Source organism: Carcharodon carcharias, chromosome 12 (assembly GCF_017639515.1).
Source record: "Carcharodon carcharias isolate sCarCar2 chromosome 12, sCarCar2.pri, whole genome shotgun sequence".
NCBI classification, from domain to species: domain Eukaryota; kingdom Metazoa; phylum Chordata; class Chondrichthyes; order Lamniformes; family Lamnidae; genus Carcharodon; species Carcharodon carcharias.
Genome location: NC_054478.1, coordinates 104,945,008 through 104,967,505, shown reverse-complemented (window position 1 = coordinate 104,967,505; position 22,498 = coordinate 104,945,008). Strand labels below are relative to the sequence as shown.

Sequence of the window (22,498 nt, the reverse complement as noted above, 5' to 3'; positions counted from 1 at the left end):
TCAACTCAATTTATCCAACTTTGTTCCATATCCTTTGATAACATTATCCAACAAAAATCAATTGATAGCAATCTTAAAAGTTTCAATTGATCCAGCAGCCACAACCCTTTGAGGAGGAAGTTCCAGACACCAAAGTTGGGTTAAAGCAGCTTGATAGGCGTGCTCTCTTCTGAATGTGCACTACGATTGGCAAATTCTGTCAAATTGCATGACTTGACAAGGTACTCTTTGCTGTTAACATACAGTAACTTTAAGTTATCCAATAAGTTTTGAGAATGAACAAATTTAAAAACTTTAAAAATACTTATGAAAAACTGCCAGAATTGTTCTTGCAACCCTTGGTAACGTTTTTGGAATATTAAATGCTCGGTTGTACCCAATTACTCGGCAGCAAATGACAAGTGCAGTGGCACATTGTGAAAAGCCAGGATGGAAATGCCAATAATTTTGCCCTGGCTTTATATTTATCTTATTTAATTTGACATGGAAACTAAAGAGATAACACATGAGCCATACTATGAATTAATTATTTACTGGATAACATAACATGCTCTTGTACAAAATTCCCTGAGTACAACAGTAACTGGCAATACATCGGCTATGAATGGAAACATGCTGGGCGAAGAATTCAACCTCATGGTGCTCATTTCCTGGTTGGGGTGGGTGGGGGGTGGGGGTGGTGGTGGCTGTGGCGACAGCGAACTGAATTTTAGGCTGTGATTTCTTGCACCCGACCTTCCCTGGAAGTGTGTTGACTGCCAGGTTGGAAACCAGCACCTTCCAAATGTTCAGTGCACCTGCTGCACACAGGTGTTAGGCGCCTTGAATATGCAATCAAAACCACCTTTGGCTTTAGTACCCAAATCAAAAATCATCATCAAATTTTATATATCAATTATGCCCTGCTGATCCAGATATTTTCTATTCTAACTAATGGTGTTCAAAGGAACAGCTGGAAACTGCCAAGAAAAAGATTAAGTAAACTTTCTTATTATTACACTTCTGTTTCTGTGGAGCCAGAAAAAGCAGGAATGCTCCCAGCTCCATAGTAAAAGTGTGGGCTATTCCAGCCAGGTTTCACTTCTCTGTTGCCTCCTAGGATCTAGTTACAAGCTAGCTTATTGGCATTAGTCAAACATCCTAAGGCCCTGACCAGCAAACTACATCGTCTATAGGCAGACAATTGCCTTTTTCAAACTAAAATTTATAACTTCATTTGTATTTAATATGCACTAGCACAGCTGATGTGGACTTGTCAATATATGACAGTTGTAATCTTTAGGACATCTACAATTGTCTTACAGTACATCTGTATTGGAGACTTTTCTGTTGTCAGAACAAGTAGAATATGGTGATATATCTATCCATTCAGTATGATAAATATCAGCAAAATAGTGAACAATCTTTTTCATGCATAACTTGTGTAATATTGTGAGAAATAAAATGTAATATCTAAGATGATGACAGTTTTACAAGCTTTTCAGAATTTTTTACATATACTTTGCAGTACATTTTCATGGTATTGAGTTATATTTGTTTATTTAAAATAATTGTATATTTAGATATTTTCCCAGGTTCTCCTAATTTTGTAGTCTCAGGCTGGTACTATAACAAGCTAAATGATTATATTCATGGCTTATTTATTTTACTCTCCTTTGGAGCCCTTAGTGCAGTGTTAGGTTTTGTGTTTAACTAAAAGCTTGACTTCCTGTGGTTGCAGTAACTGGTGTCATGGGACTTTTATTTTTCTGTCAGTTTACTACATAAACAGAATCAATATTTCATGAGGTTTCTACACTGTTTCAACATTTAAAACAAAGTTTGACCAAAATCATTGCTGAAGGTTATGACATCTGAAACAAGCATCGGTGGAACTTCCAGCAGATCTGGGTGTTTAATGTATGTTCGCCACCTACTGAGTTCACTTTATGATCCGAATCTGCCATTTGCTCTCTAGAAACCCACACTTCCTCCATCTTGTGAATGCAGACAGGAAAGGAAATGAGCTCCAGATTTAATAGCAATTCTTAAATTTCAAATAAACATATTGTTGGGAAACCATAGAACGAGTGACATTTTGTGTAACATTCTAGTGAAAGTTACATAATTCCAGCATATTAAAAATATAAAGGCAATCAAATCTGCATTAGTTTTAATATATGATCATTTTAGTAAGAATGTGTAGGCTGATATGTAAATTAAGAGTAGATTTAAATGTCAAAGTAACAAATTATGGCACTCTTACTGCATGACTGCATACCTTTGAAGGCAATTACAAATGTATAAGTCACTGCAACTAAAACTATTGAAAAAAAGTAAATTTAGTAACAATTAATGGGGAAGCTTCATACAACAGGCAGTATAATTTTTCTTCTAATGTTTAGAAAAGTCAAAATAGTGTTATTAAAAATTAAAAAGCATATTTGTAGCAGCAAGAAGACGGGTACATAAAAATTCTTTGTGTAACCCAATGTTGCCTTCTTGTGCCTGAGTCAACCACTCTAGTCAGTTGCCACAAGGGTGCTTATTCTTAATTGTTTAAGTATGGAAATCTATAGGGTCAGAAATTTTCAATTATTTTTCTACTATATCAGAATAATCACAGTATCTCATTACGTGTTCAGGACCACATTGTGTAGTGTGTTTATCGGAAAAGCCACATTTCTGTTTTATTTCTACAGCATTTTGTTTACTTTTTGAATACTGTTGTCTAAATGGCAGCACAATGTTGCAAGAATTTGCTAATCAAAGATGTTATGGAGCAAACTGCTCAGTCGTCAAAAAAAAAACTTTTCCCAAACCAGCAGGCTGATTGTGCACCAAAGAAACGTAATTCTAAGCAGCTGTAGCAGAGATTAAATGAGAATTTTGTGATTTAAACTTATTGTGCAATTTGTACTGGTGGACAAATATCAGAACTGGAGAACTAAAAAAATTCCCAATGTTCTTCTGCCTCCACAATTTTCCTCAACAGTGAGGACTGGCCCTTTCTCTAACCACCATTAATTCCATGTTTTGATCAGCTCAGCTGTGGTCAGCAGATTCAGTGAATAAACAGCTGTACAAACATTCAGCCTTGAAATGATTAGTATGCTGGCTACCCTTAAATATAATCATTTTAATTGGTGGAAGCAAAGACTTTTTTGAAGAAAGATTTCAATAAGCTTGCTCAACAGCTGAAGGGGTAATGAATCACCCTGTGTGGTAGAAAGCCCCAAACTGCAAGATTCTCTCAAACATGCATGTTGGACTCTGACATCATCAGGTTTCAATCTACAATTTCAAGCTGACAGCTGAGTTGGGAAACAGTGATACAGTAGCTTCTCCGTCATGTCAAACATGCTGCAAGCTGGATTGAAAGCCAGAAGGGGTCCAACAAAGTAATTAAAACAAAAATGTAAGTTTCCTATTGAACTAGAGCTCATACTTCTTCAGGCCCCAAAATGAAACCTTGGGCCTCCCTTGCCTTGATCTTCACCCCACCAACAGCAATTGTGATAACTTCTGAAAACCCCTGCCTCACCACTTACCTGTCTGGTGAGGACTGTTCCCACTAATCCCTGGTGGCTCTCTCCTGCCATCTGAATCTCTTGTTCCGACCTGTTGACCAGACAATGATTTCTGCCATTTTTGTGAATACTTAATGTGGTAAGAGAGTCAAAAGGCTGAATCTTCATTATTGGCTTGGGAAACGTGAGTCGGGCCATTTCACGACGTCACATGCCTGAGTTCTGAATGAATCCACATGCACATGCAAGTTTCACCCAGGGAGTCAGGAGCAGGCTGGAGTCAGGTCCATCGCTTCCCGAAACAGGCCCGAGTTTGGCAATGGAGGCGGGCGGATTCCAAGGCCAACAGGTTAGAAGGCCTGCCTCTATTTACTGGGGCATTGGCCCAATTCTATGGATATGACCATTAATCCCCCCATCCTTCACCCCTCACCCACCCCCCATTCCCCCACCATACCTCTCACTCTGTATCCATGTTGGACGGAACTCATGAGAGCTATAGCACTGGGAAGTTTTTGAAATGCTTATGAATTGAATTTTAAAAACAGACAATCATCCATTCAAACCTCATTTGAAACAATTGTTCGGTTAGGAGCTCATAAAATTGGCAATCAATGCACAGCCATTCAAATTCCACAGGAAAAAATACTCAGTTCTCTCAATCAACTACCCTGAGAAATTCCTGCAGTGATGTCCTGGAGCTAAGATAACTGACCTCCAACAACCACAACTATCTTCCTTTGTGCTAAGTATGACTCTAACCAGTATTGACTTCAATTTTGCCAGTGCTCCTTGATGCCACACTCCAATAAATGTGGCCTTGATGTCAAGGGCAGTCACCCTCGCCTCAGTTTAGGAGTTTAGCTCTTTTGTCCATGTTTGAATCAAGACTGTAATGAGGTCAGGAGCTGAGTGGCCCCGGTGGAACCCAAACTGGGCATCAGTGAGAAGGTCATTGCTAAGCAAGTCCCACAGGATAACACTGTTGTTGACACCTTCCATTACTCTACTGGTGATCGAAAGTAGACTGATGGTGCAGTAATTAGAATACCTTTAAGACGGGGGTAGATAGATTCTTGTTAGGCAAGGGAATCAAAGGTTATCAGGGGTAGATGGGAATGTGGAATTAGTAACTCAAACAGATCAGCCACGATCTTATTGAATGGTGGGGCAGACTTGATAGACCGAATGGTCTACTTCTGCTCCTATTTCATATATTCATATGTAATTGCTCCTAAATCTGTCAAAATAAACAAACAGCAATTCAAAAACCTCAAATTGTCAGTCAAACAAAAATAATAGTCCCTTGCCCAGCTGTGTAAATAACTCTTGCTGAGCTAAATACATTTGTGGGTTTTGGAGCTCAGCCAAGCATTCATAATGAGATTCCATTGCACAACAGTATAAAACAGTATTTCCAAAACATTTTATAATTGTGACCCTATTTTGAGGCTTGAAAATCGCTGTAACCCTGGAATGTGAGCCGGGTGGATAGATCTATGAGAGCTTGAGGGGAGCCATGAAGGGCTGTGAAAGAAGTGCGGGGTGGGTGGAGAGCTTTGAGAGCAGGGAACTATTTAAACTTTTGGTTTTTAAGTAAAAAGCACCTACTTTTTCAGTGGCTTTTTTGGAACAGGAATCAGGCCTCAAAGATCAGTCAGATAGGCCACACCCAAACCAAAAGCACAAGTATTTAAAGGCGCCTCGCAGTTGTTAATGTTTGTTCAAAGCTCCACAACAGCCATTTTCACTCGGTGCTTGCGACTCCAAAACTGTGCCTTGTGACCCCAATGGGTGTCATGACCCACAGTTTGGGAAGCCCTAGTATAAATAAACCCTCTGGAGATCAATACTATGGTGCCTTTGAAGTTGCCTGAGCAGATGGCCATCTGTACATTTTTTCAAAGGTTCAACAGGTGGACTTTCAATCAAAAGAGGTCAGGCATCAGTTTGGCTATTTCAAAGGCACAACAGATGCCTGCGCATTAAGTTAATGTAAACATCACAGCACAGGGTCCAGGTGACACATTGATTTCAGATTTTTAATACTGCTGAATATAGAAGAGCTCCTTATCCACCAGAGAAAGTTCTCTAATGCATATGAAAACTACACAATATTGGTCAATTTAATGGCCATTCACCCTTTAAGGATAAAGCCCTATGCTCAATCACTGCCTTAAAAAATAATTAACTTATGATACAATATCTAATTATGACAGTTCAAGTTTTCTAGAACTTTTAACCTTACCTGTCAAATGGTTTCCAATTCCACAACAGGCTTCCCTCAAGGTTCACACATTGACTAATCTGACAAGTTTACCACAGGCTTCGGGAACCTAGCTACCTCACTGAAAATATCAATCTCAGGGAAATTTAAAATTGAGCAGGCATCTAAAAGGCTGAATCTGACATGATTTTGAGTGATTGTGGGTCATCACCTACCATGATTCCTGTACTGATCAAAATGGTAGCTGGTGAGAATTGGGTGAGAAATTTAAATTTAAGGCACCCCTGGGGCAACATCTGGACCAAAATCTCTCCATGTGAGTTTTCCACTTGCCCAGGTACCCCAATCCCTGGCAATTATCCTGTCCTATTTAGAATCAGGGCCATTGTTTCCTGATCATTTGACTTAGGTAACTATTTGTTATACTCTTTAGGGAAGCTCAACACCAGCATGCCACTTACTTTTAATTTGAAGTTGAAATGCCCAATCATGACCCAGGATAATTATTTTTTCTTTCTGGAAGTCTAGAAAAGGAACTTAAAAAGTGAATTTATTATTTAACATGGGAAATTGTAAACATCTGTTCATAAAGCTGATGATAAAGAGACTCTGTTCTCTTGCGTTTTCTCTAAAGTGAATTTTTTTTTACTTCCAGCCAGGTTTGCTCAATACAACTTTGTGCTGTTGACAAAAAATCATGTAATAATTGAAATGTTCAAAAATGTATATATTTCTCAGTATAAATTTCTATTTTTGCAATTCTACCAATATGATTATTATAAAATATTCAGAATCAGTGGAAGATACCACAAATTCTGTGCTTGGAAAAGTATTTATAATAAATTGCAAAGTAATAAACTGTAGGGCTCGCTTGATGGCTCCAGTGAGCAGCTGGGCCATTTAAAACCAGGCAAGTTTGAGTCCTGGTCTGCGTTAACTAATTTCAGATGAAGTGGCAGGACTGGTGCCACAAATTTCTTTAACACGCCTGTGGCTTAGGGAGGCACATTAGTCAGTTCATATTCCTCATTGCTATCCAATGTATCTATGTAAATGACAGAAGAGGTTAGGACTGTGATGCTAACAATTTTGTTAAGGTTCACACATAAACTGGGGTGGCTATTCCTTTTGAACATTAATTTTCAAAGAGTCACAAGGGGGAAAAATGAGACAAGAAAAACATTGATAATTGTATGTCTGACAATAACAACTTCTATTTAAAAGCTATATTGTCTAACAGGGCTTTGCAGAAACTTTATCAAATTTGACACCGAGACACATTGGAAGTTAGTTGGACAGGTGAGCAAAGCTTGTTAAAAGAGATAGGTTTTAAGGAACATCCTAAAAGAGAGGAGAGATGTGGAGAAGTTTAAGGAATTCAAGAACTTGGGTATAGGCAGTTGATAACACAGCCCCCAATGGTGGAAGGATGAAAATCAAAGAATTGGAAGAGTGCATTATCTTGGTGGATTGTAGGGTTGGCCTAGTTTACAGGGATGGGAAGGGGTGAGGCCATTGGGGGCTTTAAAGACTAGACTGAAAAATTTAATATCAAGATGTTGCTGGAACCACTACCCTATATCTACAGTCCTCTAATTCTGGCCTGTTGTGTATCCTCAATTTTAATTGCTCCACCATTGATGGCCATGCCTTCAGCTGCCTACGCCCCAAGCTCCAGATATCTGCCCAACACCCCTCTGCCTCTCTAGCTTGCTTTCCTCCTTTAAGACAGGCACTCCTTAAAACCTACCTCATTGACCAAGCTTTTGGTCATCTGGCTTACTATTTCCTTATGTGGCTCAATGTCGTACCTTGTTCTATAATGCTCCTGTGAAGAGCCTTGGGATGTTGCATTATGCTAAAGGCGGCATATAAATATAAGTTATTGTTGCTGTTGGATCAGGAGCCATTGTAGATCAGTAAGTACAGGGTTGATGGGTGAACAGGACTTGGTGCAAGTTACTTTCCAGGCAGCAGAATTCTGGATGAGCTCAAGTTTACGGAGGATGCAAGACAGGAGGCTGTCCTGGACAGCATTGGAATAATTGAGTTTGGATGTAACAAAAACATGGGTGAAGGTTTCAGTAGCAGATGAGTTGAGGCAGGAGCATAAGGTGGGTGATGGTACAGAGATGGAAGTAGGCAGTCTTTGGGACTGACAAGCTCAGATGGGACAGTGTGGGTGTTGCTTTTTCTTGTAGATGCAAAACAATATTAACATGCTGGATTCATTTGATCTGCCATCTGAAACTAACAAATCCATTCCAATCTGCAAAAGTTCCCAATGAAACAATAATTAACCAACAATTGAACTGAGATCTATTTATTGAACAACTGATGTTGTGACTTTGAAGGGACAAAGGTCATTCTTAGCTGAATACTAGATCTTTAATTGCAGGCTATAATAAATTTGTCTTTTAAAAAGAGCATTTAATCTATCTTATGAAAAACAATTCCACAGTAGATCTGCTATGTTCTTTTTAAAATGTACTATATTATGCTTACTTCAACAAGTTGGAAAGGAGATTTATTTTTTGTTTTCCATGAGAGGTGGGCAGGGGCTTCAACTCTGGCATATGGTAATGGCTGGTGAGTACATGTAAGTCGTTCAGGAAAAAAGGCCATGAGCTAGTCTCATACCACTTGGTGCATTTTAGTTTGTCCATGACCTGATCCATGTAGCTATGCCATCTAGATCAGGGAATTTTATACTTGGCATGTCAGATTTTTTTTCAAAGTACTTCAATGTTTGGATCTTGTCTTGCCATCTGACCTTCATTAGTTGTTGCAGGCAGCTTCAGTGAAAGTGATCTATTTTCTTAAAGTGACAAGCCTCTGTTGTCACAAGCATAAAACAGGTTGTCAGAACAACTCTGCATATGTTGAACCTGGTCTGCAAGCTATTGCCTATCTTGTTCCAGAGTTGCTCACTGAGTTTACCAAAAGCTAAGCTTCTGATACAAATGTGTGATGAACAAATCTTGAAGAAGATCTTTTATGGCACATTGACAACTTGGAAGCAAGTTCATGGTAGACACCAAAAGAGATATAAAGGCAATTTAAAAGCTAAGTCCAAAACAGGTGTCCTTAAGTGAGAAAGCATGATGAAAAACCATCCACAATTACACCTATTACTAAGAGGTCCATCGCATTTTTGATGCTGCATGTAAACATCAGCTGAGAATGTTTCATTTGAAAAATCAACCTGGTGTATCCAGGATCTACTGTTCAATCTATGAACACTCATTGCTGGTAAAAGTGGATCTCATTGGTCACCAAAGAACTCATTGCAGAAAAGGAAATTTTGCCTGTTCTCTTGAATGGCAAAGGATAAACACCAATGTGTATAACTATAGCCTGAGGTAAAACTATGCCTAAAAAGTTTTGAGATGGCTCCTTGGGCCACCCAGGAATTTTTAAAAAATCTTTTACTTAACAATTATTTTCTCCTCTCTGCACTTTCCTGAGAGATGTTTGTGGTTCACAATGCAATCTTCTCTACATCAGGGAGACCAAACATAAATTAGGTGGTTGCTTTGCTGAACACCTCAGTTTCATCCACAAGAGCAATATTGAGCTTCCTGTCATTTGCCACTTTAATTCTCCATTCCACTTTGACTCTGACCTATCTATCCTTGGCTCAAGGTTCAGCAATTAATCTTTCTACTCAGCACTTTGTAGTATCTGGCCTGAATACTGACTTCAACAACTTTAGACTTTAATTTAAATGCAGTTGCTGGTCAAATAAGATGAGTGGCACCTGTTCACATAGGGATGAGTGAGGGAACAGATTGGTTCTTGAGACGGGGATCCCAATTTGGTACACTGCTGGCAGGTGATCTGAACTCCTAGTCTTGACCTACATTTTCTTCCATCAGACTCCTGGTCCCCGAGAGCTTGTTCTTCTTTGGTAGGTTTTCATGCTCCCTGTCTCCAACTTGGTTAACCTGTGTCAACTATTCACACAGTCACTAGATCTCATTAAAATCATTTATTTCTCTAATTTCTCACATGATGCCTCCTGTTACCTTATGCTGCTAGCCATGTCTTGTTCTCCACCAAATCACTCTAATACCACTCATTCTTTTTCTCTTCTTGTGCCTTTGCTTCCTCCAATCTCAAATATTCCAGATCTTATCCAGCCAGCCTCCCACCTTCCACCCTTCGTAAATTTGAGTTGATCCTAAGCTCGACTGCCTGAATCCTAACTCACATCAAGTCCTGTTCACCCATCAACCCCATGTTTGCTGACTGACACAAATTCCAAGTCTCATCCTTGTGTTCATAACTGTAGCCTCACCCCTCCCTATTATTGTTAACTCCTCCAGCCTTGTAACCCTTCACGATCTCTGCACTGCTTCAATTATGGCCTTCTATGTATTCCTGATATTCATGACTAACTATTGGTGTCTGTGCCTGCAGCTGCATAGCCATTATTTTCTGCAATCTTCTCCCTAAATCCCTCTAACTCCCAATATATCTCTCATTTAAATCGCTTCTAAATACTCATTACTTTGAACAAATGTTTTCCCAAATATCTCTTTATTTGGTTCAGTGTCAAATTTTATCTGATAATACTTTTGTGAAGTACCTTGGGATTTTTTACTACATTAGAAGTGCATTATAATTGCAAGTTGTTGTTCTATCTGTTTCTTTCTTCCCAATTTACTTCCTTTGCTCCTCCTCATAAGTTGATTGTTTGTAACATCTTCCAGCTTTCATAAAGGATTGTGCTTGAAACACTTTCTTTACGGATGTTTTCTGTTTTTGATCATGGCAATGAAGATGCCAATAAAGTGTACCAACTCTCTTCCCCTTTTCATGTAGATTGGGAAAATTAAATTGGCAGAGGTACCATGAGCAAGAATTTAGAGTGTATTCGGGATAGTTTCCTAGAACAATATGTTGTGGATCCAACCAGGGATCAGGTTATTTTGGATCTGGTAATGTGTAATGAGGCAGGTTTAATAAATAAGCTCAGAGTAAAAGATCCCCTAGGAAACAGTGACCATAACAGGGTAAAATTTAGCATTCAGTTTGATAGTGAGAAACTTGGGTTGTAAACAGCTGTGCTAAACTTAAATAAGGGTAATTACAAAGGAATGAGGGCAGAGTTGGCTGGAGTGGACTGGGAAAGGAGTTTAGCAGAAAAAACGGTTGATGAACAATGGCAGATGTTTAAGAAAATAGTTCTTGACTCACAACTAAGATATATCCAGTGAGGAAGAAGGATTCAAGGAAGGTGATAAACCAACCAAGGTTAATGAAGGAAGTTAAGGATAGTATCAAAATAAAGAAAAAACATACAATGTGGCAAAGGTTAGTGGTAAGCTGGAGGATTGAGAAAGTTTTAAAAACCAACAAAAGATAACCAAAAAATAATAAAGAGGGAGAAAATAAACTTTGAGGGTGAACTAGCAAGTAAAAACTTCTCTGAAGAGCTCCTTTAAAAATATAAAAAGTAAGAAAGAGGCCAAAGTGAACACATGTCCCTTAGAGAATGAGGCTGAGGCTGGGGAAATAATAATGGGGAACCAGGAAATGGCAGAGGAGTTGAATAAATACTTTGCATTAGTCTTCAGGGTAGGATACGTTAATAGCATTCCAAAAATACTAAATAATCAAAGGACAAAGGAGGAGGAAATAAATATAATAACTATCACTAGAGAAAAAGTACTAGGGAAACTAAAGGCCAATAAGCTCCCTGGACCTGGTGGGTTCATCCTAGGATATTAAAGGAAGTAGCTACAGAGATAACGATCTTCCAAGAATTCTTAGATTCTGGATAAGTTCCAGAGGATTGGAAAACTGCCAATGTAACACCCTTATTCAAAAAGGGACAGAGACAAAAAACACGTAATCTATAGGCCAGTTAGCTTAACGTCAGTCATTGGGAAAATGTTAGAGTCTATTATGGAGTATGTAATAGCAGAGCATTTAGAAATACATAATATAATCAAGCAGAGTCAGCATGACTTCATGAAGGGGAAATCATGCCTGACAAATTTATCAGAATTCTTTGAGGAGGTAACAAGCAAGATAGGTAATGGGGAACCAGTAGATGCAATATATTTGGATTTCCAAAAGGTGTTCGATAAGGCACCGCAAATAAGGCTACTTAATAAGATAAGGGCCTATGGTGTTGGGGTAGTATATTAGCATGGATAGAGGATTGCCTAACTAAAAGAAGACAGAGAGTTGGGATAAGGGGGGCATTTTCAGAATGGCAACCTGTAATTAGTGGAATGCCACAGGGATCAGTGCTAGGGCCATTATTATTTCCAATATATATTAATGACTTGGATGAGGGAAGTGAATATACTATCGCCAAGTTTGCGGATAACACAAAAATAGGTGGGAAGGCGAGTGATATGGATTACACAAAGAGTCTACAGAGGGATATAGACAGGTTAAGTGAGTGGGCAAACAATTGGCAGATGGAATATAATGTGGGAAAATGTAAGGTTATGCACTTTAGCAGGAAGAATAGAGAATAGAGGAGCTGAATATTATTTAAATGGAGAAAGACTACAGAGAGCTGCAGCACAAAGGGATTTGGGGGTCCTGGTGCATGAATCACAAAAAGCTAGCATACAAGTGCAGCAGGTAATAGGGAAGGCAAATGGAATGTTGGTCTTTATTTCAAAGGGATTGGAGTATAAAAATGGGGAAGTCTTGCTAAAACTATACAAGGCACTAGTTAGATCATACCTAGAATTCTGTGAACAGTTTTGGTCCCCTTATCTAAGGAAAGACATACTGGCATTGGAAGCAGTCCAGAAAATGTTCACTAGGTTGATCCTATATGGAGGAATTTTCTTATGAGGAGAGGTTGAGTAGGTTGGGCCTGTACTCATTGAAGTTTATAAGAATGAAAGGCAACCTTATTGGAACATACAAGATTCTTAGGGGGCTTATCAGGGTAGTGCTGCGAGGTTGTTTCACCTTGTGGGAGAGCCTAGGATCAGAGGGCATAAACCCAGAGTATGGGGCCGCCCATTTAAGACAGAGATGAGGAGGAATTTCTTCTCTGAGAGGGTAGTGAACCTGTGGAATTCTTTGCCACCGAGTGCTGAAGAGGCTGGGTTGTTAACTATATTCAAGGCTAAGATGGACAGAACTTTAGTCAGTAAGGGAATCAAGGATTATGGGGAAAAGGCAGGAAAGTGGAGTTGATGATTGTCAGATCAGTCTGATCTCATTGAATGGAGGAACAGACTCAATGGGCCTAGTGGCCTACTTCTGCTCCTACGTCTTATGGTCTTACGGTCTTTTATGCATGCATTGCAAACATCGATTTGCAGTTTCTAGTGATCTAGATCACAATATGTGACATATCTGAAGTGTACATCAGTTTATACCAGCTGGGTATAATTTCAAAGATAACTTTTTGTACTATAATATGAAAGATTGTCATTATACAGAAAAGTGAAACTGATATGAACACCACAGGGAGCAAATGCACAAACTGGTTAATATTACAAGTACTGTACACCATTATGTGCTGCACAAAGACTGCATTGTATAACTGCTTATGCATGAAAAATATTCTGCTTCTGACACTAAACAAGTAACTTTTCATGTTCACTTTCCTACTGATGTTTTATAATTCATCCCTATGGATTGCACCTTGATGTGGTGGGAAAGTTATGTTGCTCTGATGCCCCTGAGCTGTGCTGGTACGAGTGTACCACCTGGTAGAGCCATCAGATTTCCTGGTGGGGAATTGTGAGTCAGGCTCATGACATCTTATGAAAACAACCTAGAGATAAGCTGAGTCTATTACAGGCTTGCAAATATAAACACTATCTGTGGAGAATTATGGACTCCTGAGACTCTAAGTAGTGAATTAACTGATAGTTTCTCAGTCAAAAGCAAAATACTACAGATGCTGGAAATCTAAAATGCAATTTTTAAAAAATGGTGGAAGTACTCATCAGATCAGGCATCGACCTGATTTACTCTGTTTCTCTATCCAGAAATTTTGCTGGATCTGTTGATAATGTCCTGCATCTTCTGTTTTTATTTATGATGATTTTTAAATCCAATTGTTACTCTACTTTGCTTTGGTGACAGATTGGACCTTGCACTTTCAGGCAGTTTAGCAATAGTGTATTGCGATTCAATGTGTATCATCTGTGTAACCATTTGTCACAAGGTTCAGCTCCTGTGGTGATTGGTCCATGATTACATTGGATATTTCACTGTTAATTATGTGTCTTACAAGAGTTATCTCACAAGTGTGTAAGACCCATAAGAAAGAAACATTATTGATGAGGGAGAATATTGATGTTTGCTTGAATTTGTGAAAGAGTATTCATAGTTATAACATTAATGTTCAATTTATTTTATGGGGTGTTGTGTCATAAGTGCTGGACATAATTGAGAAACAATTTAAATTATCTTAGCTATGATTAGATAGTTTTATGGCCAGCAAAGGTATCACTGCTAAACATACTTAAATTTGTAATCTCACTTAGATTTGCGTTTGCACTTCAGCTCCTAGCCAGAAACTTGTTTGCATTGCTTGGCTGTTGCCTGGCTGGAAGTTATCTGCCCAGTTACGAGAAAGCTCTGCGTATGCCTGGATATATTTATGGGCAGACCCATCTCCCCAAAGTTACAAAGTTATATCTTTAGAGGCCATTTAAACTAAGGGGTATAAAATAAGCCTAAATCAAAGAAAGAAAGATACATGACTAGCACCTTTCATGACTACAGGACATCCCAAAGTGCTTTACAGTCAATGAAATACTTTTAAAGTGTAGTTGCTGCTGTCAAGTATGTAATCATGATCATTTTTTCCTCAGCAATGATACAATTAACATCTTGAGTTGCCCACCTTGATCTTGAGTTAGGCTGGGGTGCTGGATTTACAACCAGTTTAACATAAGTACAAAACTGCAATTGTTCAGCATCCATGATCAATTTACAGTGTTAATGCCACTTTAATGACATGTACTGAAACATATTTTCATGTTACCAAAGGATACCCTTATATTTCTTGCACTGATACCAAATATCTAGCTAACTCAATATCTAACCAACAACACCACTAAGTCACTCATGATAACTAGATGTTGAACTTATGATGATTTCAACCAGAGTTCTTCATGTTTACCTTGTCAATTGCAGTGGATGTTACTTGTTACACTAGAATTGGCCTATTTCTGTTTTATTGCAATCTGAAGATTGACCGACAAAGGCAAAATGATAAACCAATTTTATATTTTATATAATCTTTTATATCCCAATTTCCCCTCCACCCTTGACATGTTAAAGGCCCCACTGCTGCCCAATCAGCTGTGCTGCTATGGACATCCAGTTATTCAACTATGATAACATGCAGGAGTTGCATCTCTCCCAGGGAATCTGGGTGGTGGGATTTTAGGATCACTTGAAATAAGGCACTTCACTCAGCCAATAGCATTTGGCATTTTTTTTGGTTTGCAAACACCTCAACTGCTTATGTGGGATGAGGGACTTCAGTGCAATGTATAGACTAGGGAAACTTGGATTGTTCTCCTTAGAGTAGAGAAGGGTACAGGATAATTATTAGATATGTTCAAAATTATAAACTGTTTTGGTAGAGAAAATAAGAAGAAATTGTTCCTACTGGCTGGAGGGCCAGTAACCAGGGGACTCAGATGTAAAATATTTGGTTGAAGAGCCCGAGGGCAGATGAATTTTTTAAAATCCCAATGAGTTGTTATAATCTGCAATGCACTACCTGAGAAACAGATGCAATCGTAACTTTCAAAAGGGAATTGGATATATCATTAAATATGAAACTTTTGCAATGCTATGGGGAAAGAACGGGCGTGCGACTAATTTCAAAGAGCCTGCACAGGCACGATGAGCCGAATGGCCTCCTTCTGCGCTGTATGATTATGTAATCTGCAACTAAACTGAATTGTTTCGGTGTCATTCCGATAACATTGCAGCTTTTCTGATTCTTCAACGACCAGAACGGCGTCCCTTTAAGCTTTGCTTTACAGTAACCCTTCTGGCGCTTTGTTTGCAACTCATGCATTTTAAAAGATGCAACTTGGGCGGCTGCATGCAGAATGGGGTGGGGTAACGCGGGGAATCCCAGAAACAATCGTCTGAATGAACGGATTGTCATCAGCCAGCTCGATGCACCGAGTGGCTGTTGAAGGGGTGATGTGAAGACAGAATGTTGCAGCGCTCGCGTTCGGATGACATCAGTTGATGGAATCCTATCGGGCTCGGGCTGCTCGCGCGACTTCCGCTCCGAGCGAGGGAGGCGGCGCGCGCGGGGGGAGGCCGTTGCTTTCTAGTCAGTTTTTTAAAAAAAAATTGTTTTTCATCATCAGCCGGAGAGGGGAAGTTTACTTAAAAAATCCACAATTGCCATCGGTGCTACTGTGAGCGTGCAGGACGCGCTGTGGGGGTGTGTATGTGAGCGGCAGAGGAATGGGTGTCCTCAAGCTGACGGAGCAGGTAAGAAGCCCGAGGATCCGGAGCAGGGGAAGATGGAGGGAGGGAGGGAGGGGGTGAAGATGGAGGAGAGGAGAGGGAGGAGGAGGAGGAGGACGACGACCTGCCAACTGGCACAAGCGCCGAGCTGAAAGGAGCATTGGGCCGGGACGTGAAGCACAAACATCCCCGATGCCCGGGACTGGTCTCTGCCTCCGACCTCCTCACCCTCCCCTGGAGCCGAGAGTTCCACTACGGGTCCGGGTGGAGTGGAGCGGCGGGGTGGGGGGAGGCGGGTTAGGTGGAGGTGCGCGCGGTGGGGGGGGGGGGGGGGGGGGGGGGGGAGGCGGGTTAGGTGGTTGGGGGACGGTTTCAAGGCGGCCGGGCACCGAGCAGCCCTGTAAGAAGCTACGTTAACCGTCGCACTTTAAACTAAAATTAGCTGCAGAGCTGGGCTGGCCGGTGGAACGAGAATAGCTGGGGATGGGTTTGATGCATTTTTAAAATATTTCTATTTTTAATGTGGAGTAATGCTGTGCCACGGCTTCTTTTTGCAAGGAAAGGAGCTGTGTTGCTTTTATGAGAACTGCCACTTCGGACCCTGCTGGGAATATAAAAATACATTTCACATATTTCTCCTTGTTTTGTTGTTTAACCTCGAGATTGAAATAATATCACAAGATTGTCCCATTTGCAGCAATGTAGTTAGATTAGTTCTGCCATAAAGATGAAAGCTTTTCATGAGCAATCAGCTGTTGGATCTAATGGGGAGGGGGGGGGGCAGTGGGGGAATGGAGGGTGTAGGAAACACTAATTGATTTAATCGCTTTTGTCCTTATTGTATCTTAGCAATTAAAATGTTTTCCCTGATGTAATTGCTTATTGATATATGTCAATTTAAGATGTCCGCTTCAAAAGAGTATGTGAGAAAAGGACAATGATAAAATCTCGAAGATTTATCCCTCCCTTTACCCTAGACTAAAATGTCAGTTATATTTTAGATGAAGCCTGTTCTGTAATTTACTTCATCTTGACTTCCTCATTTGAAATGTTGCGAAAACTGAGATGCGGAGTTTTTAGCATTGCAATCCCAGCAAGCGGAAGGAACTGCAGTGGGGGATTATTATAGCATTGAGACATATAATTTAGAAACAATAATGTATTTCAGTTGATTTTTTAAAAAACTTGTTCTTGTTTACATTACGTTCCAATTTAAAGCTTTGTAATATTGTTAGATACAGTTAGGAGTTGGAATGAATTGTCTTCCAGGTGCTTCTAATTTGACATGCCCCTTGTTAAGCGTTTCGGATCATTTCTTAAAAGCAAAATACTGCGGATGCTGGAAATCTGGAATAAAAAAATGCTGGAAAAAGTCAGCAGGTCTGATAGCATCTGTGGAGGGAGAAACAGAGTTAACGTTTCGAGTCTGTATGACTTCTTCAGAGCTCTGAAGAAGTCATACAGACTCGAAACGTTAACTCTGTTTCTCTCTCCACAGATGCTGTCAGACCTGCTGACTTTTTCCAGCATTTTCTGTTTTAGTTTTGGATTGTTTTTTTGTTTGGATTGCAGATTATTGTAAGCGGTCTCCTATGTTAATAAGAGCAGTTCTTTGTAAATTACTTTTTGCATTGTGTACAGTTGGTGCAAATCGCACTGAAAGCAAATACTGCAGAGTAACACCTTGCGATCAGAAATATAAAGTTTATTTTAACGAATTTGAAGTAAATTGTTTAAGTAGGCATTGCCGCCATCAGTTGTTTAACATTGTCAAATTTCTATATATAGTCATTGTGTCACATGCTCTGATGTAAAATTTGACAGCTCTTCGTATTTATATTGTTCTTCTGGTTGAAGCAATCAGATCAATAATAAAAGCAGAAAATGGGTGACTTGCTCAGCTGGTCAGCCAGCACCTGTTGAGAGAAGCATGTACATTACTGTTTTGGATGTGGACCCTTGGCAAAGTGCTTTGTGAAGGATCCACCTCTGAAATGTTCGCTCATCTGTTTTCTCTACAAATTCTGTCTCACCTAAGTACGTCCAGTATTCTCTGGTATTTGTTTAAGTTTTTCCGTGTTTGATATAAACAAAGCAGATATCTGTAAGCAAATTCTAATATCATTAAATAAGGAAAAATGCATTTGTAGAGTGACTTTCACAATCTCAGTATGTGCCAAAGTGCTTCACAACCAATTAAGTGCTTGAAGTACAGTCATTGTTGTACTACAAGGAACTACAGCAGCCAGGTTTTGCACAGCAAGGCCCCGAAACACAATTGAAGTAAGTGAACATGTCACCTGTTTTAGGAGCATAAAACTTTAATTAGTTTTACCTCCTATTAGTTTTAACTGTTACCAACCATTAGTTTTAACTGTTTGTCTGTACATATCATTGAAATGTATTTTAGTGTTTGTGTGACAACAACATTTCAGTCTGAGCTTTGTTACGTATGTAGTCTACCTTCTAAGGTCGGTCTTCTGAGAATGAAGGAATGGAGTTCTGAAAATTGGAAGCTTTTCATGTTCCATGATTTTAAATAATTTCCAGATGCATTCAAAAGCATCATGTAAATTATGTTTATATTCTTACATTATCATGCATATCCAAAACAAAAACAGAATTACCTGGAAAAACTCAGCAGGTCTGGCAGCATCGGCGGAGAAGAAAAGAGTTGACGTTTCGAGTCCTCATGACCCTTCGACAGAACTTGAGTTCGAGTCCAGGAAAGAGCTGAAATATAAGCTGGTTTAAGGTGTGTGTGTGGGGGCGGAGAGAGAGAGAGAGGTGGAGTGGGGGTGTGGTTGTAGGGACAAACAAGCAGTGATAGAAGCAGATCATCAAAAGATGTCAACAACAATAATACAAAAGAACACATAGGTGTTAAAGTTGGTGATATCATCTAAACGAATGTGCTAATTAAGAATGGATGGTAGGGCACTCAAGGTATAGCTCTAGTGGGGGTGGGGAGAGCATAAAAGATGTAAAAAAATAAATAAAATAAATATTTTTTTTTCTCTTTTTATAATGGAAATAGTTGGGAAAAGGAAAATCTATATAATTTATTGGAAAAAAAAGAAAAGGAAGGGGGAAACAGAAAGGGGGTGGGGATGGGGGAGGGAGCTCACGGCCTAAAGTTGTTGAATTCAATATTCAGTCCGGATGGCTGTAAAGTGCCTAGTCGGAAGATGAGGTGTTGTTCCTCCAGTTTGTGTTGGGCTTCACTGGAACAATGCAGCAAGCCAAGGACAGACATGTGGGCAAGAGAGCAGGGTGGAGTGTTAAAATGGCAAGCGACAGGGCAGTTTGGGTCATTCTTGCGGACAGACCGCAGGTGTTCTGCAAAGCGGTCGCCCAGTTTACGTTTGGTCTCTCCAATGTAGAGGAGACCACATTGGGAGCAACGAATGCAGTGGACTAAGTTGGGGGAAATGCAAGTGAAATGCTGCTTCACTTGAAAGGAGTGTTTGGGTCCTTGGACGGTGAGGAGAGAGGAAGTGAAGGGGCAGGTATTGCATCTTTTGCGTGGGCATGGGGTGGTGCCATAGGAGGGGGTTGAGGAGTAGGGGGTGATGGAGGAGTGGACCAGGGTGTCCCGGAGGGAGCGATCCCTATGGAATGCCGATAGGGGGGGTGAAGGGAAGATGTGTTTGGTGGTGGCATCATGCTGTCCTTGGCTTGCTGCATTGTTCCAGTGAAGCCCAACGCAAACTGGAGGAACAACACCTCATCTTCCGACTAGGCACTTTACAGCCATCCGGACTGAATATTGAATTCAACAACTTTAGGCCGTGAGCTCCCTCCCCCATCCCCACCCCCTTTCTGTTTCCCCCTTCCTTTTCTTTTTTTTCCAATAAATTATATAGATTTTCCTTTTCCCACCTATTTCCATTATAAAAAGAAAAAAAAAATATTTATTTATTTATTTTTTTTACATCTTTTATGCTCTCCCCACCCCCACTAGAGCTATGCCTTGAGTGCCCTACCATCCATTCTTAATTAGCACATTCGTTTAGATAATATCACCAACTTTAACTTTAACACCTATGTGTTCTTTTGTATTATTGTTGTTGACATCTTTTGATGATCTGCTTCTATCACTGCTTGTTTGTCCCTACAACCACACCCCCACTCCACCTCTCTCTCTCTCTCTCTCTCTCCGCCCCCCCACACACACACCTTAAACCAGCTTATATTTCAACTCTTTCTTGGACTCAAACTCAAGTTCTGTCGAAGGGTCATGAGGACTCGAAACGTCAACTCTTTTCTTCTCCGCCGATGCTGCCAGACCTGCTGAGTTTTTCCAGGTAATTCTGTTTTTGTTTTTGTTTTGGATTTCCAGCATCCGCAGTTTTTTTGTTGTTATTATCATGCATATGCCTTTCTAACCCAGCTAAGAGGGTGCAGGATGACCAGTCCCATACTGTTGACAACAGCACATTTCAGTGATTATTGAGAAGGACTGTGCTGGTTTTGTCATTTTTTATTTTAAGCCTTCCTTGTGCAAGTTGCTTGGTTGCCTCTCAGCATCTTTTATTGTTAGTATGGGTATCGTTCTGAAATAACTTGGGGCATTGGGATGCAAACCCAAAACTCCAGAAATTTAAACAAGTAGGAGTAGAGTTTCCACTTTGGCTCAGTTGGCAATCTGGGTGCAAATTGCATTTGAATTGTGCTAGTTTTCTGAATTGAATTTTTTGCTCAAATCACTGCTGAAACTTATTTGCATACCATTAAAGGTAAGATCTTTTATGAACCAGTGTAATTGGGCAGCATTTTAGAATGCAGTTGCATATTTTTCAAGTATTTAAAAATATTCCTTAATATATGTAAGAGTGGAAACTTGGTGCAGATTTACAGATATGGTTGAAAATGGGATTATCGCAAAATAAAAGCATCACCTGCATGGAACTGTAAACCATTTATTTGTCATTGATGTATAATATTTAAAATTATATTATTAACAATTTTAATATTTAAAACCTATTTAAAAGGTGCTTCATTCAAACATCATGATTGAATCTTTCCGATCAAGTTTCTCCCCCTGCCACAGTACTGAAACAGCTCTTATCAAAGTCACAAATGGCATCCTATGGGGAGATAAACTAACCCTCCTCTTCCTTCTTGAGCTGTCTCCAGTGGGTGGGACTGCTTTTGTTTAGTTCCATTCTAATCTAACCATAGTCAGGGAATTAATTGAAATGGCTTAAGAATATAAGAAATAAGAGCAGGAGTAGGCCATTCGGCCCCTCAAGCCTGCCCTGCCAATAAGGTCATGGCTGATTTGCCTCAGGCCTCAACTCCTCTTTCGTGCCAGCTGCTCATAGTCCATCTCTTCTGGCTCCTGCATCATTGCCTCTGGTGTCCCCCAGAGAGCCATTGTTGCCCTCACCCTATTTCTTATCTATATGCTGCCCCTTGGTGACATCATCTGAAAGTATGGTGTTATTTTAAATATGAGCACCGACAGCACCAGCTCTACCTCAACACCACCTCACTTGACTCCTCCATTAAGTTTAAATTATTAGACTTGTTACGGATAGCAGGAGGTTTAACTTAAAACAGCTCTGATTTCTCTCCTCACCACTGCTCTGTAACCAGAAGGATTTTTAATTTTTGGTTTCTCCCTTTATAAGTGGTTGTGTTTTTCCCCAACCCTTCGGTTATGGAGTGATCCAATCCTCTACTAATAACCCCACAGCAAACTCAAGATAGGGTAAAAAAGAGGGGCAGTTCATTTTACACATACACAAAACACAGGAAGGGGTTTTGCAACATCCACCCCTTTTTGCATTCATATAGTAAAAGAGAGATAAGGGAAAGAAAGGGGTTCAGGGCAAAGACTACATTTAAAAATGAGAATTATGATTTCACCTGAGTCCAGAATCAAAAAGTCTAATGATGCATTCCTTCAGGGGTTAGCAAGCTGAAACTGTTGCAGGGTGATCTGCTTTTCCAGAAGCAATGACTTCCACGATGGAAGAAGGCACTTAGAGATCACAGAATCACAGTGCAGAAGAGGCCCTTTGGCCCATCGATTCTGCACTGACATGTGAGAAACACCTGACCTACCTACCTAATCCCATTTATCAGCACTTGGCCCATAGTCTTGAATGTTATGACGTGCCAAGTGCTCATCCAGGTATTTTTTAAAAGATGTGAGGCAACCTGCCTCCACTACCCTCCCAGGCAGTGCATTCCAGACCATCACTGCCCTCTGGGTAAAAAAATTTTTCCTCACATCCCCCCTAAACCTCCTGCCCCTCACCTTGAACTTATGTCCCCTCGTGACTGACCCTTCAACTAAGGGACGGTGGCTCCC

General features: G+C 40.1%; 1 protein-coding gene across 7 annotated transcripts in view; it reads left to right on the top strand.

The window, feature by feature from the left end:
- The first annotated feature begins 15,990 nt into the window (after positions 1-15,990).
- The window catches only part of LOC121284983 (serine/threonine-protein phosphatase 6 regulatory ankyrin repeat subunit B-like), a 194,991-nt gene continuing 188,483 nt past the window's right edge, over positions 15,991-22,498 (top strand). For all 7 annotated transcript variants that reach the window (XM_041201025.1, XM_041201024.1, XM_041201023.1 and 4 more), the window contains exon 1: positions 15,991-16,200. In XM_041201025.1, coding sequence (XP_041056959.1) covers positions 16,174-16,200 — 27 coding nt within the window. In that variant the 5' untranslated portion in view covers positions 15,991-16,173. The remainder of the gene's footprint in view (positions 16,201-22,498) is intronic.